At 50.4% G+C, this 16012-nt stretch overlaps 2 protein-coding genes across 3 annotated transcripts in view; one reads left to right on the top strand and one right to left on the bottom strand.

Moving 5' to 3' along the window:
- Positions 1–469: 469 nt before the first annotated feature.
- On the bottom strand, positions 470–10519 carry ARPC4 (actin related protein 2/3 complex subunit 4). Of its 2 annotated transcripts, none has more exons than XM_077751470.1 (6): positions 10413–10519; positions 7325–7443; positions 5997–6108; positions 4751–4846; positions 3627–3797; positions 470–1437 (listed from the first exon to the last, which is right to left on the bottom strand). In XM_077751470.1, exons 1-6 carry the CDS (start codon positions 10413–10415, stop codon positions 1432–1434), a joined length of 507 nt encoding a protein of 168 aa, XP_077607596.1. In that variant the 5' UTR covers positions 10416–10519; the 3' UTR covers positions 470–1431. The 2 variants fall into 2 exon arrangements, with proteins under 2 accessions (XP_077607596.1, XP_077607595.1); XM_077751469.1 differs by lacking the exon at positions 10413–10519 and adding an exon at positions 10174–10230.
- A 328-nt stretch (positions 10520–10847) lies between these two features.
- TADA3 (transcriptional adaptor 3) overlaps positions 10848–16012 on the top strand; it is a 12137-nt gene continuing 6972 nt past the window's right edge. Inside the window, exons 1-4 of the mRNA XM_077751471.1 lie at positions 10848–11196; positions 12139–12371; positions 13719–13969; positions 14089–14208. Coding sequence (XP_077607597.1) covers positions 12165–12371; positions 13719–13969; positions 14089–14208 — 578 coding nt within the window. The 5' untranslated portion in view covers positions 10848–11196; positions 12139–12164. The remainder of the gene's footprint in view (positions 11197–12138; positions 12372–13718; positions 13970–14088; positions 14209–16012) is intronic.

Genomic DNA, 16012 nt, shown 5'->3' with positions numbered 1-16012 from the left:
CCTGAAATGTCTCTGGTGGGACTGAGTCAGTGAATTTTAAGCGTTATTTAACTGTAATAAGTTAAACAGCCACATGTGGCTAGCGATTACAGATAGAGGCAGAAGCCTTGGTTTTGAACTCTACCCTCTTGCTCACTAGCTGGGAGATTTGGGCAAGCTGCTACATCGCAAGAAACCGGTTTCCTTAGTCATAACATAGAATTATTGTCTCTCTGAGGTTACCTTTTAGCCCAACTGAGCTCTTTATATGAAAAGGACCAAAGCTCTATATAGGCAGAGAGTGGTTTCAGAAATGAATGGTGCTTGGACTATATAACAGGGTCTGGGTCGGGGCCCTTGGCACAGAGAACGTCAGAAACCAATCAGGAGACTACCTCTGATGGGGACCCCCGGGCCCAACTACTAGCTATGTGGTCTTGGGAAAAAAAAGCCCCACCTCCCCTCCTTTCATACACACAGTGCACAGACCTCATGCAGCCCCAAAGGGGCAAGAAGAGACTTTAATCAGGGGAGCAGGGAGGATTCACCAGAATAAGAAAAGGTACAGCGAGCGTGGGAGCAGAGGAGCCAGAGCAGGCGGGAGCGCCCCAGCTCAGGAAGCTCTGGGGGACTCCCCCCTCCACCTGTAGCACAGGCACTGCACTGACAGACAAGGCGCAACAGTGGCCCCTCTCAACTGGGAGGGCACAAAGTGGCCCCTGTGGCCAGAGGTACCTGGCTTTTAGGGCCCAGCTCCTAGACATGGCTGATGGCCACCAGTTCAGCCCTTGTCCTCAACCAGTGCGGGGTGGCCATCTTCAGGTAGAGCTCAGGAAGCTGGCAGAGGGTCCCCACAACTTCTACTGGGCCCAAGGAGGCTCAGGAATAAGAGAGCAAGAGAAAGGAACTGGAGTATGAAACCTTCCTCCTCCCCTCCCTCCCTCCCCACCTGGGGCTTGGCGAGGGGGTAATTAGGGAAGGGGGACAATAGTCGCCTTCTGGCTCCAGGCCCGCCCAGACCCACAGCGACCAATATGGTACAATCACTGGGACCAGTCACAGCCACTGGAGGTGGAGGTTGTTTGTTTAAAAAAAAGGAAAAAAAAAAAAAAAAGACAAAAAGGTTTCAGTCTCCTACAAGCACAGAATTTAAGTTTCAAGACGTTAAAAAAAATCTGTCCCAGCCCAGGGGACTGAACATCAGAAGCCAGCCTGACCAGGCACCTGTGGCCTTGGGGCAGGTCCACTGCTGCTTTGTTGCCCAGCTCGCAAGCACACCACCCACCTCCCGCATCTCGTGCCCACCCAGACCCAGCTCCCCCGCTCTGCCGCCGCTGCTTGCTGCTGCCGCCGCCGCCGCCGCCGCCGCCGCTCTAGGGAGTATCTCCAGGATGCCTTTGCAGAGACACGGGGGAGTCTGAGGGGGAAGGCCTCAAGATCCAGTCAGATGGTTTAAAACTGTCAAGAGAACCAAGAGGCAGCGAATGGTGGTTATTACAGCACGTATCTGGGCAGGCCTGCTCTGGGGAGGTGCGCCGATCTGAGAGATGCCACTGTGCTCAGATTTCTGAGCGAAAGGGTTGGGTCCCAGGACACCTTGGGGGCGTGCGCTTTCTAATTCAGCCAGCCTTCAGCAGTGACCTTCAGGGCACTAGCCTTAAACCCAACACTGAACAAGGCAGAGAAATTAAGGGCAAGGTGGGCTTTTCCCCAGCTCCCCTTAGCCCTGTCATGGAGGCTGCTACAGAGCTGTTGCTACGCCTTGCTTGGTGAACTGAAGTTGCCTTCTTTAGAGATGAGGGGCCTACATGCAAGTGCGTGAGCATGGAGAGCGCCAAGAGCAGAGGGACCCAGGATCTGGTACTTTGTGTCAAGCTCTGGGTGGATCTCCAACCATAACGGGCCCTTGAAATGTTTTCTGACCTCAAGTATCCCTAATGGTGCCCAGAACGGCCCTGGACATTTTACAGACCAGAAGCAGTGGACCAACAGCCCACAAACTGAACCCAGCCCAATAATGAGCAATGTCTGGCCCATAAAGTATTTTTAAAAAGATATGAGCGATTTACAACCTTGAAAATATCCAAGGTGTTGCATATGAATCCAGACTTGGGGATTCTTTTGAAAAGCCAGAAGATGGAACCATAATGGGCAGGAGCTCCGTGGTAGTGATCCTCTTGAGACGAGGGATATGCTTACCAGGTTCCCAGCAGCCCACTTCACTCGCGTGCATCACCTGCCTCACCCCTGCATGCACTTGAGTATGTGACCCCTGCCAAGTGTCATGGTGCTATCTTTGATTTTTCAATCTGAAAAGCAAGCTGCAAGTCCCAGTTCCTCGTCTTACTAGCTGAGGGCCCTGGGTAGGTGATCTGACTCCCAAAGCCCGGTTTATTCATCTATAAAATAGGGGGGACACCTGACTCAAAAAAGGTTTCAGGGATTAAACAATGAAAATGCAGTTTTCATAATTAAATGACTCTTGAAGGAATGAGCCAAATAATAAATCGGGACAAGAATTATTTTCTTTCGTAGTTGCATCTAGAGGCTTCGTGGTGCCTTGGCCATAAAACTCTGGTGCAACAGTACCTGAAAAGCTTACTAGTTACCAGGTGATCTGCTCTGTATACATTTTCTCATTTAATGCTCAACCATCCTGAGAGGTACATGTTAACGGTCTCGTTTCACAGCTGAGGAAACTGGGGCTTTGTTGAGAGGTCCAGGAACACGCCCAAGCAGGCAGCAAAGCGAGACTCACACAAAGGTGGTGGGACTCCACAGCCTGTGTGATCTGAACAAGCACGCTACCCTGCGTGCACAGTACAGCTACTTTGTACACTGGCTGCCCTCGGTATAATTAAGGCCCAGGGGAAGCAGGCGTAATTTCCATTTTTAGGAATCTGAACTCCTTCTGGGCTGGATCTGTACGCGCTGGTAGGAGTAAACACTTAAATCTACCATCTAGGGATCATAGTTGACTCTGAGCAGAACATGTCAACAAACCAAAGACTGTTTAGAAAAAGAAACAAAAAAAAAGGCAGGAAATCTCGAATATCTAAATTAGAGCAACTGTGTCATCAGCTCATCAGTGTAAACAATTCCTCCTCTTCGGAGGGCTGCAGTCTTCTCAGTCAGTTAGGAAGACACAAACAACTGAAGAGAGACCTGAAGGACTAAAGCCATGAAAGTAATGGAGAACAGGCTGAAACGTGAGGACTGTAAGCGTGAGAAACAGACACTGAAGGAAAATATTTAAGTCTGTCTGAGAAGTAGAATTACGCTATGATTAACTGCCCTATATTCTTGGAAAATTCCCATGTGGATTTAACTTGCCTCACTTGGGGTTTGAACTAGATACAGAAAAGGCCTGTGTACATTTCGAGCTGTAGAAAGGAGCGTCTAAGTCTCCACGAGCGACTGAGAGAGGTGTCCTGGAGGCACTCAAATACAGAAAACGCCCTGCGGCTCCCAAAGATGACCCTCAGGTCCCCCCAGCCCCAAGGTACCTGGCTGATGTGCCACCCACCAGAGGGTCTTAGAGGCCTCAGAAATACCCACCGCTGGCACCACTTTACCACCAGATTCTAAGCTCTCAGCCTACGGCACCTCCCACCTGTGTGGGGACACCAGTAAGCCCTCCCACTTACATTCTTGAGGAACTCCTCGGCCACGATGCGCGCACGAGCATTGACCGACAGCTTCATCTCGCTGATTTCCTTGTCAATCTCCTCCATGAAGTGGATCACAAAGTCCACCAACTTGTGTTTGTACATCTGCTCTGTGTGGAAGTTGGTGATCAGAAAACTGATGTCGTATCCCTGGGGAAGGAAGCCAGTAGGAAGGAGGAAGAGAAAAAACATGAGAGAATTAGCTTTCCAGGGCACTTAGTTAACTGTGTCCTCTAAGGTCACTGAGCTTTACGCTTGCTACTGGCTGCGATCTCCTCCCAAGTCGCATGCCCTTCGGGCAGCAGCCCACCAGCTCTGCTAGTGTCTATGCTGCGTCCAAGGAACTGACCCCGCTACGCTGCGTCCAAGGAACTGACCCCGGGTGAGAATTCTGTGTCTGTCAGGCATCCCTGGAAAACTACCTGTGGTACAGACAGCTGCATGCAGAATGAGTCACGGGAGAGTGAAGGAACTTGAAATCTTGTAACAGAAGAATCTAATCAAACAGAAGAGATGCTACGGGATAAGGATGGGACTGGGTGGGTGTGGAGGAGCCATCTTATTTGCTCTGGGTGGCCGCAGAGGCTACATCTAGGAGCTAGATCTAGATTTAGCTCAGGATGAGGACGAGGTCGGCCAACACATCTGACGGTACATGCTGCTCTGCGTGGTAGTTGCTCAATCACTGGGGATGTTTTAAGTTGATCTGGCGGGGAGTCTGTGGAAAGCACTCAAGTACAAAGTCAGGCAACAACGGGGCCAATGTCAACTGTGGTCCTGAGAGGCAATGATTCAGGTGGTGGCAGAGCTTAGAGAGGATCTGATTCATCGTGGCCTTCCTGCCGTTAAGGCTCCGGGAAGATGAGCCACGCATCTCTTATTTTTTTGCCTTTTCCAGGGTCGAGGCAGACCCAACTTCTCTTAAGCTCCTGATCCCCCCTTCCTCCCACTCCCGCCGAAATGAAGGCCCACTCTCCACTCGGGCAGTGGTTGTCCTGCAGCTGGAGAAGCAATCGTGGTTCTGTGAACAATCCCTGGCCAGTGACAGTGGACTTGGTGGAAGAACCTTGGGTATTATGAACATGTGGCTTGTACGGTCTCACCTCCACTGGTTTCCTTCGAAGGATAAAGAAGTTCTCTGCTCGCATCATCATGAAGCGCATGAACTTATGGCATAAGATCTTCTCAATCTCATCAGCCTAGTAAGAGGGAAGGACAAATAGGTCTCCTTAATGTGACATCCTGGGCCAACAGAAACCTGTAGCCTGGTCTTCTGGCCTCAGTTTCCCCTGGGCCCGCTGCAAGCAGTGGGGTTTGGCACGGAGAACAGCGCTGCCTGAACTATGGGGCACCTGGTTGCCAACTGAATGTCTATCACGTTAGAGCCTCTTCAACGTGACAGGGCGTTACCAGTCTCACCTTCGCCCACTCCAGGGAGGGAATTCTGGCAAACCCGAGGTTTTTATCCGCTCCTTCCAGAAGTCATACCTACATTCAGAGCTGCCTCTCCTTTGCCCATTTCACCAGGGTTGCCTTTTCCAAAGTCTGTGATATATACCCTCTGGGGTTACCAGAGTTAAACTTAGGTGATCTCTGCTTTAATAGCAATAAACATCAAATAATCCCCAATGTTTTTCTCTGCTGAATTCTCACTGTATCTCATGGAAGAATTTTGCAGCTAGTTGTTGATCTCGCTTTTTAACAGAGCGGGCCCCAAGGACAGAGCTTTCTGTAGGCAACAGTGTCTCGTCTGAATAACAGCTTCGTTTTTCTTTCACTGAACTTATTTTTTTAGACTTCCCTCTACTTGGCAAATGATTTTCTATTATCACATAAAGTTTCCTTTTCAAACAAATTTAAGTAAATGAAAAGTAAGTCAATTTAAGGAAATCCATTAAGCGAGTAACTGGCCAGGGGAAACATAAACATGGCAACAACTATGGGGGTGGGAGGGATATCAGATGTTTGTGAAACATCACCTGAGAAAGATAAGAAACGACACTGTGTTCTTTATCCTACATCTCTGTTTCAGAGGTTATAGCTATCAAATTGATACCGGTACTATTTACTTTTCTGAAATGGATTTATTCTCCCTTCCTTATAAATGATTCTTGACGTGACACTAAACTGGTCACGGCCTTGGCTGCTACGTTTCCTGACTTCTAATCCAGAACAAGGCCTAGAAGACAGGGTTGCTCTGTCTACTCTACTGACCTGCTCAATTTGGCAAATCATTCCCTGGGTGCGGTCAAGAAGAGAGAGTCTGGGTCTCCTTGCACTCTGAACAATGATCTCTTAGATGAGGCTCCCTGGCCTCCCGAGGAGGCAGGGGCTCAGTGGTGAGCTCACCTGTTTCACAGCAATGCTGACCCGGACAGAGTTGATGGAGCCCTCAATCAGAACCTTTTCCTTCTCATTCCTGCTGATGGTCACAGGTTGTAACAGGAGCTCTTTGCTACTCCTGAAAACACAATGTCACAGAAGTGTCTGTACTATAGAGGAACAGAATGCTCAGGGAGACCCCACAGCAGGTCCTGGAATCTCTATCTGAGACCATAGAGTCCAAGGAAGAGGAGACTCGACTCACAAGCAGGGGTGCTCCAAGATGGGGGCCAGCGAGCGTGTTCTCCCACAGAAGGAGCAAGGCTCTGGAGTCGGGGCGAAAAGGTTTTGACATCCAGCCTCCTCTGTTACTTTCCTTGGACAAGTTACCCTGTTGGAATCTCAATTTCCTCATCTGTAAATGACTGATTCCTATTTCACTGGCGAGGATTGAGAGAGATCAAAAAGGGTCAATTGTCTAACAGAGTGCGGGGCACATGGTAAGAGCTTTACAAACGACAGCTCTCATTTCAATTAACTACAGGCAAACCCACATACCATTTAGGGAGTGAGAGGAGAGGGGCTGCCTTAGGGATAAATGGGCAAGCTACAAGCAAACACAGTTCGGCCTCGCTTTAACTGTCAATGATTCACTTATTCAGCATTAAGTCCCCTCTCAGCTCAGTTCCCATTTTGATGCCTCTGAACCTGCAGTCGTGTGTACTGGTAATTAAGATGCCTGGTGGAAAACACAGGGTAAGGAGAACAACATGACACATGCGGATATCCTGTCAGTACGTTTAAATTCAAATCATTTCAACGTGGTGTGGTAACACCGCTTATCTCAGTTAGATACGACTCGGGCTAAACTTTAAGGGGAAACAGAATAATTTATTTAACAAACTATAAACCAGGTAAGAGAAAATAACCCAAAACACGGGATACTTGGGATAGAGGAGGAGAGAGTCCACGGAGGCAGGGAAAAAACACCCCTTGATCTTTAAATTACAGAAGGATGGAGACGGGATCTCAGATAACAGAATTCTCCACCCTCTCCTTCAACTGGGTTCACTACTGCCACACGAGATCCTTCACCAACAGCCCCGCTGGGAACTCACACCTGGTGCCAAGCCATCTCGGTTCCGGATGAGCTCCGCCCCCGGGCTTTGTCCCGCCAACCCACTGACCCTGTTTTCCGAACCGTGCACGGGGAGCTGCTGTTCATCTGGCCACAAGACAAAATAAGCAGGCGGCAGCTGCCTCCAGCACCGGGGTGCGAATCTGTGGCAGCCTCCAGAAACTGCCACGTCTGGGGCTGAACCCGCCACCCCCGCCCTGACCTCTCTCTGCCCTACCTGACTTCCACCTCGGGCTTGTTGTGTCGTTCCACCACTTGGGAGGAGAAATTCTCCAGGCAGAGGGCGGCCTGCAGCGTGGCCCGCACGGCACTCAGGTAGGGGCGGAGAGTGGCAGTCTGTAGGAAAACACCCAAGGGAGGGTCAGAATCGGTCTCAGCGAGCCCACCGGCCCCCCACTCTGGCTACACAGGAGCCAGGCGGTACTGACAGTACCTGGCTTTCAGACACCACAGTGAGCAAAACAGACTAGGCCTTCAAGGTGCCTTTCATCCTAAGTCTAGAGCAGTGGTTCTCAACAGGGGACCATTTTTCTTGCCAGGAGACATTCAGCAATGTCAGGACATTTTTCACTGGCAGGACTGGGGGTGGAGTGGGAGAGCTACTGGCAACGAGGATGGCCCAGGCATACTGCTGAGCATCCTACAATGCACAAAAAAGAATTATTCAACTCCAAACAGGGCTGAGGTTGAGAAACGCTGGTCGAGAGGCGTACAGGTGAAGGACGGTCCTTCAGTCTGTCTTCTGAGCCGACAATAGAGGTCTACTGTGTGCCAGGCACGGATCTAAATGCTAAGACTTTAAAGACCGCCTCTACCTTTAGGGGTGGGGGGAAAAATAAAAAATAAAGGCAATCTCTACCTTTAAATGGCTCCACTAGATAGTGGAGATAGAAATGGTGACTATGATATAAAGAAGGATGAAATGTGACATAATTAGACTCACAAATTATATTTCCAGAAGAAACTGGTTTGGAGGTGAAGATGAACATAGGATTAGAATGATTTTACAAGAAGGCAAAGTAGACTAAGGACATTCCCAGTAGAGGGATCAGCTTCTACCTACACTGGCCTCTCTTCAGTTCCTTGTATTAACTAAGTTCTTGCTCACCTCCGGGCTTTACCATGCTGATCTATCTCTCTGCAGGCGCCCCCCGCCTGTCTCTTGACCTATGCCAGCCCTTAGATTTTGGCTTATTCAGGGAAGGCCTTAGAGAGGCCTCTCTCGACTTCCCCCTTCAGAGCATTTATTATATCTACAGTGACGCATCCTTTATATTTACTTCATAAGGTGAGGTCTTCTCCACTAGACTTTAAGCTTCCTGGTCTTTTATTGAAATCTACCTTCCTTGCACCTTGCTCAGTACCTAACATATGCGGTATCTTACTCCTTTTCTAAACAGTATTATGGAAAATAACATAAACAAGGTTAGAATAAGGCAAAAGGGCATTAAGAGTTCCAGAAATAGTGATGAGTATAGAAACAGTGAGGAGTACAGTGTTGCTGTATACACATAGCACTTTTTCTAAGTAAGTGGGCTTCATGCCCAGCATGGAGCCCAACGTGGGGCTTGAACTCACAAGCCTGAAATCAAGGGTTGCTGAACTGACAGCCACCCAGGTGCCCCTACGGGGAGCATTTTAGATTTGGCAGATGAGGCTGCAATGGTAGACTAGAGATTCGTGGGTAATGTCAAATGGCAGACTGTTGAGCTTAGCCTTTCTTTTAGGTGTAAGGAACTGTTGGGGCTTTCTGAGGAGGAAGTTACACGACTGCAGTTACATGGGGGCTCTGCAGAGAAGGGACTGGAGAGGGAAGTGAGACAAACACCAGAGAGGGTTATTCAAGGAGCACTGATGACAGCCCGGACTGGGGTGGCAGAAAGGACAAGTACAGAGTCCTCCCAAGAATTGGACTGACCTAAGACGTAGAGGATAATGGAATAAAAAAACACCTCCCAACAAACCAGGGGTCACCCATTTGACGCAACACCACTCAGCAATAAAAAGGAAAAACTACGGATACACGCAACATGGATGAATCTCAAATGCATTATGTTAAGAAGCCACGTTAAAAGGTCCACACACTGAAGAACTCCTTTTATATGACAATACAGAAAAGGCAAAACTATAGGAGAAAAAAAAACCACTGGTTGCTGGAATGAGAAGATAGGACTGATACGAGAGGGACTTGAGGGAGTTTTCTGAGGAAGCATTCTGTTATCTTGATTTAGTACTCACATGACTGTGTTTGTCAAAATTGATAAATCTAGAAGGATGATTTCTAGCCGGCAAGCCCCATGACCCCTGCCCTCTTACAAATGCAACGCATTCTCATGTAATACCTCAATAAAGTTGACTTTCAGAAAATCCACGAGGTGTGGCCTCAATTAGGGGAAAAAAGGAGATCCAGGTTTCTAGCTGAGGTAAGAAGACACAGAGCCACGACAAGCAACACAGGAAGAAAAGCAAGTTTAGGACAAAAAACGGCCTTTGATCTGGAGGTCTAATGTGAAGGGGTCATCAAGATATGCAGGCAAACCTTGAGAGAGGGCGAGGAAGGCAGATTCAACTGTCACCAGAACACACAAGGTCACCAAACCCAAGAAACTAGACAGGTACCACTAGGAAACCTGTAAGGAGGGAGGTGGCGAGCCAGCCTCGACTCCCAGGAACACCCACATTTATCAAAAGCGAGGATTTCCAGGAAGGGAGGGATCCATAGTATCAGAGCTAACGCACTACAGTTAAGATTAATACGGGTTGAGCTCGGACCAGGAAGAGGTCTGGGCGGCGGCAGCAGAAAAGAAATACTTCGGTGGTGTAGGAGCAAAGCAGGGGGTAAGAAGAGTGGGATAAGCAAGTGTAGACGCTTCCTTTGAGAAACTGCGGGTCAAGCAGGCACGAGAGAACAGGACAGTGTATTCAGGGAAGTTCTACTGTAGGTGAGGAGACGGCCCTACTCCCTGCCTCAGCTCCCCTACTATGGGCAATGAGGCCTACTACGTGTCTTCGAGGCGCTACCACCAGCCCCACTTCCGGCGTCCTCCATGCCTCCCAATTCCCTACCTGCATCGAAAGCCAGACCATGGGGCCGCAAGGCCTGCTTCCTACGAGGGCGTCCCCCGCTCGCCCCTTCCTCACTTCGGCTCCCGCCCCGCCCTCCTTCTCCCAGCCTCATCACGCCCCCACACCCGGCAGCATCCCTCGGCCCCGGCCCTCTCCGCTGCAAAGCCGCGTCTCCCCGAGACCCCGAGCTTTGAGGCAAATCAGCGGGGGGTCCCTGGCCCGGGGCCCGGCTCTCTCACCATCGCGGGCGCTGGCTGGGCCGGAAAGCGGAAGTGCGGAAGTGGCCAGCCCCGCGCCGCCAGCCCTTTCGCGAGAAGCGCAGCCTCGGTCTCCGCCCGGACTTCCGGACGGTACCACCTCTGCTCCGAGCGGAGAAGGGGGAGCCTAGGAGCGCTCGATCCTTCGGAAGCTTCTCCGCTAGGACTGTCTCGGTATTTTTAGACTCCTGAAGCTTCAGGTCCATACGCCAGCCTACCCCACTATGCATGCCGCTCTCGCTTGTGACTTTGGCCTTCTTGTCGTCTGTGCTACTGTCTTTCCCCATAGTCAGGCAATGGTGCAGCCCGGCCTCAGGTTGGGCACCATATTAGGACAAGGCGAGGCAGAGGAGCTCTTCGTTCCTTCCGGTTCCGCGCCCCTATCTTTTCTCTGGGCCCCTCCTACCTGNTGGCCTGCAAACCCTTCCCCGCAAGCCACACTGGGCTCTCCCTCGCGTCTCCCACCCGCGCGTCCTCTGCAGGGGGCCCGCCCCTAGCCAGTTCCGGGGCGGTTGCTCCCACCAACCGGAACTCCCCAACCCCTCCCGCGGCCTGGGGGCCGTAGGAGCCTGCAGGAGGCTGCAGTGAGGAGGTAGAGGGGGCAGGGGCCGCGTTAGGGGGTCCCTGGAGGACGGGGACCCTGAAGGCGAGTCACTGGGGCGACCCACGGGAGGGGCCAGACATTAAACAGGCGCACTTCTGTGCCAGGCACTGAGCTGGGCTCTTGACGAGCATCCTCTCTTAATCCACAGAACATCCCGGGGAGGTAGGTACTATTGTGATCCCCACTTTATAGATTCAGACTTCTTATGGGGAAGCATTCAGATTTCTTTTGGCCCCGTTTTGTAGATGGGAAAATCGAAACTCGGGAAGGTTAAATAACATATTCAGAGCTACTTAAATGAAAATGAGATGGTGGTAAAAAGCTGGGCTTGAACCCAGGTATGTCTGGCTTACCAGCCCACATTCTTTTTTCTGATTTTTTTTTAACGTTTACTTTTAAGAGAGAGACAGAGCACGAGAAGGGGAGGGGCAAAAAGAGAGACACAGACTCGGAAACGGGCTCCAGGCTCCAAGCTGTCAGCACAGAGCCTGCCCTGGGGCTCAAACCCACAAACACTCAGATCACGACCTGAGCTGAAGTCAGAAGCTCAAGGAACTGAGCCACCTAGGCTAGCTCCTTACTAGCCCACCTTCTTAACCACTGTCAGGGGCAAAGAGAAGGGATAAAGATGGGAAGGAGTGAGACAGAGAGGCTGGGAGGCACAGAGAACATTAACGTTGTGAGAATGGGATGTTTGGAGCTCAGGGGCTTAGCAGAACCCGGGAGGAGAACAGAAGAGCATCAGGAAGACAGGGCATAGTATATCACGGTAATTTGTGACACAGACTCAAAACTACCTGGCTTCAGGTTGCATCTTGGTAAACTTGGGCAGGTAAAATCCTTAGAGTCTGAGTTTCCTTATCTGTAAAGTGTAGATCACCATTGTCCCTGCTCATGGGGTTGGGTGAGAATTTTTGAGAAACCAGTAAAACGTCTGCCCTTGGCTTAATGCACGGTAAGAGCTGTGAGTAGGAGCTGTGCCGTCAACCTTGTCAGTAGGGTACTGAAGCCTAGCTTTCCCCTTGAGACTGTCCCTAGAAGGAGGGAGCTCTTAGACTTTTCTCGTCCCATTTTATCTTCTATCCATGGCTCTCTTCTCTCCAGTTCCACAGGGTCCCGTATCCTGGGCCATGAGTGAACTGAAGGACTGCCCTTTGCAGTTCCATGACTTCAAGTCTGTGGACCACCTGAAGGTTTGTCCACGCTACACGGCAGTGCTAGCCCGCTCTGAGGATGATGGCATCGGCATTGAGGAGCTGGACACTCTGCAGCTGGAGCTTGAGACCCTCCTTTCCTCTGCCAGCCGGCGCCTACGGGTTCTCGAGGCTGAAACCCAGGTGATACCCTACAGAGAGGATATCACCAGGGGTGGACTGTGACAAGTTATGGGATGGGTCATTGAATCAGCCCCGCCCGCTGAGGNGGGACAGGAGCTTCGAGGGGTAAGGAGAGACCTGAACTGGGCTCGTGTGACATGTAAGAATACACAAGAATGCACGATCCTCATAACTTTCAAGACTTCTAGTTTACTGACCCCCGACCCCCGTTATGTTTTGGGCACCAGTCATTAGAGAGAGGTAATTTTTAGGACACTGCTGGTCTTCAGGGAGTTTGCCAATTAAAGGGAGAGGGAGGTCAGACAAATACCAGGTGATGCTGGTTACAATTAGAAGTACTAGGGATTGAGGAGGCCTGGCCTAACTCCTGGCCTAAGCACTCGCTAGTGTTGCGGTTTCCTAACTGTGTGATTTTGGGACAGTTGCCTCCTATCTCTGAGCATCGGTTCCAAATCTGCAAACTGGGCTGAATAATAGGAGCTACCTCAGAGCTTTTCTGAGGATTGAAAGAGAGATTTTTTGCAAAACCGCATTCGGTGTCGGACACTAAGTATTTCAAATGTTATTTGGTACTACTCTGATTATTTCTGTTGACAATGTAAATATCCCCTGAGCCCCGTGTGCCAGATGCTATGCTATGCCAGATCCTGGGGAACAGAGATAGTTAAGATGAGTTTCCTGGGCTCCAGTAGCTTACAGCCTAGTTGAAAAGACAAGGTATGCTGTTCCTTCCGGGTTGATCAAACAACACAACTGGGCCTGCAGTGGAGGTACAAAGTACAGAGACTCAGAGAGGACAAAGGGGCCTTTTTATTTGGAGCTCAGAGGCTGAAGAGTTAACTCACGGTCCCTGGAAGCGCAGTGAAGCACTGAAGCGAGCAGGGCTGCAGCATAATCAGTGGCATTATGGCTTTTAAGAAGCTGGGTAACTGATGCCAAGAAGGCTTCCCAGTTGTGGTGAAATTTGAAGTGAAGGTTTGCTGGGAGGCTTGTTTGCAAATTCCCCCGAAAGTTCCCACCGGCGGTTTCCAGTGCTAACGTGCTCTGGGGCATGATTATTTGACCTATAAGCCCTGTGAGTGGCTTGGGCGATACAGAGGTGAATCAGTACAGACAAATGAGTGGAGTGGTGAGAAGTGTATGAATAAAGTTCTGTGAGGCTGGCACAGAAAAGGGGCTGAATTTTGAAGGATGGGTAGGAGTTTACTAAACAGGAGATGGGTAAATTAAAAGACCTTGGAATCTTCTCAAGTTCTAGGTCCTAATTCTTCCCTAGGAGGAAGAATTGTCCTCTGATTTCCCTTCTCCCCCTGAGTGACACTGAGTGACAGTGTCTGTAAATTTCAGATCCTCACGGACTGGCAGGATAAGAAAGGTGATCGCCGATTCCTGAAGCTGGGTCGAGACCACGAGCTCGGAGCTCCCCCCAAACATGGGAAGCCGAAGAAGCAGAAACTGGAAGGGAAGGCGGGACATGGGCCGGGCCCTGGCCCCGGGCGGCCCAAATCCAAAAACCTTCAGCCCAAGATCCAGGAATATGAATTCACTGATGACCCAATTGACGTGCCACGGATCCCCAAGAACGATGCGCCCAACAGGTTCCGGGCCAGAGACTATAGAGGGGCCTTTGGATTCAGCTCGTAGAGGCTGTGGCGGGGTCTGGGACTGAGGCTGGTGGGACAGGAGGTTCCCATTCAGGATCTGCTTCTCCCTGCAGGTTCTGGGCCTCAGTGGAGCCCTACTGTGCTGATATTACCAGTGAGGAGGTACGCACGCTAGAAGAACTACTAAAACCGCCAGAAGATGAGGCTGAACATTACAAGGTAGAAACCCTGGGCCTTAGCTGAGCTAGAGGGCTCAGGGGTGCCTCAGAGTCAAAGATTCCAAAGTCATGTATCATCTTCCTTCCCCCAGCCTGCCCAGCATCCTATCTGCCGCATTAACCCACCCAGACACCCTGGCTCTAATTCTTAGCTTTCTTGCATTGTTTCCGCTCTACCCCATCCAAATGATCGCCACATACATCCTACGGGATCTGCTTCAGTGAGGCTGTCCTTTGTACCAACATCTCCATCACCTCTGCTTTTTTTTTTTTTTAATTTTTAAAAAATATCTATGTATTTTTGAGAGAGAGAGAGAATGCGAGCAGGGGCGGGGTANTCTTAATACTCCCTGCCTCCAGAGTGACTTTTTTTCTTTCTTTAATATGTAAAAGTTAGGTTTCTTATGATGTAAATAAAACGGGCTCCATTAAAGGAAATGTAGAAAATACAGATGGGTGTTTGGGAGAACTCTTCCATAGCCCAGCTGTTGTGATCAGATGTGACACAGGCCTGTTCCCAGGCGTCTTCTGGCTCCTGTTTCGCACAAGATCGATTCCAAGTAGTTTGGTCCTTGGTGACACAGCCCCACCGCCCCTCTCCAGTTTCCTCAGCCATTCCCCTTCCTCACTGCTGCATTTACCAGCCCCACAAGCACCTTAGCCTCCCTCTAGGCCCACACAGGATCCTTGCTGGTCTCTGGGCCTTCGCACATGTTCCTCCTTTTCCCTTGGCAAACTGACTCATCCTTCAAAGCACCGATCTCCTCTTAGCTCCACCAAAATGCCTTTGCAGATTGCTTGCAGAAAATTGCTCTTTTATGTGCCACAACACCTTGACCTACCTCTAGCACTCCAGTTCTTTGAATTTTTAAAAAACTTCCTCGAGGGGCGCCTGGGTGGCTTAGTCGGTTAAGCGTCTGGCTTTCGCTTAGGTCATGATCTCGCGGTTCGTGGGTTCGAGCCCCGCGTCGGGCTCTGTGCTGACTGCCAGCTCAGAGCCTGGAGCCTGTTTCAGTCTGTGACTCCCTCTCTCTCTGACCCTCCCCCCCTCCCCTGTTCACACTGTCTCTCTCTCTCTCTCTCTCCTAGAAATAAATAAAAATATAAAAAAAAAAAAACTTCCTCGAAAAAAACCTTTTTTTTGAAAAGGTAGTCCATATAGGCAGTAGCGAATCCAAGGAATACAAAACATGATTTCCTCTCCCGACCCTAAGGCTCCTAGTTCTTTCTAGGAACAACAGCTCTGACTTGAGATAGTCCATGTAGGGGCGCCTGGGTGGCTCAGTCGGTTAAGCGTCCGACTTCGGCTCAGGTCATGATCTCACAGTTCGTGGGTTCGAGCCCCGCATCGGGCTCTGTGCTGACCACTAACTCGGAGCCTGGAGCCGGTTTCGGATTCTGTGTCTCCCTCTCTCTCTCTGACCCTCCCCTGCTCGCACTGTCTCTCTCTTTCTCTCTCTCAGAAATAAATAAAAAACATTAAAAAAAAAAGAGAGAGAGAGATGGTCCGTGTACACATACCATTTTGCACCTATGTCTTGGAAATTGTTCCATACTGGCTCCTGTGTGTGACTCCTGTGTGGCTCGTTCTGCACCTGTCTCCCTTGCCAGACTGTGAGCATAGAGATTTTTGTCTCCTTGTTTCTCCCCACCTACGCGAAGCACAGGCCTCGGCCCTGGGGTCGGTACTTGGAGACAGATAAGTGAAGGAACAGACGATGAGCTGTTTGGCAGTGCCCCGAGTGCACAGAGAGCCCCTGCCAACCCCAGGCACGGCTTGCCAGTGTTTACCCCTTTTGGGTCTGATGGCCTCTCCCCC

The sequence above is a fragment of the Crocuta crocuta genome, unplaced genomic scaffold (genome assembly GCF_008692635.1).
Source record: "Crocuta crocuta isolate KB4526 unplaced genomic scaffold, BGI_CrCroc_1.0 scaffold69, whole genome shotgun sequence".
Taxonomy (NCBI): domain Eukaryota; kingdom Metazoa; phylum Chordata; class Mammalia; order Carnivora; family Hyaenidae; genus Crocuta; species Crocuta crocuta.
Note: the sequence above shows the minus strand (reverse complement) of the source record. Positions and strands in the feature narration are given on the sequence as shown.

Bases quoted from the DNA above. Each gene is read 5' to 3' on its own strand.
- ARPC4 (XM_077751469.1), bottom strand. From the start codon at position 10,194: ATGGTCTGGCTTTCGATGCAG. The intron at 7,444-10,173 runs GTAGGGAATTGG...GTTTTCCTACAG, and splicing joins TGGTCTGGCTTTCGATGCAG to ACTGCCACTCTCCGCCCCTA. The intron at 3,798-4,750 runs GTGAGACCGTAC...TTCCTTCCCCAG, and splicing joins TTCGAAGGAAACCAGTGGAG to GGATACGACATCAGTTTTCT.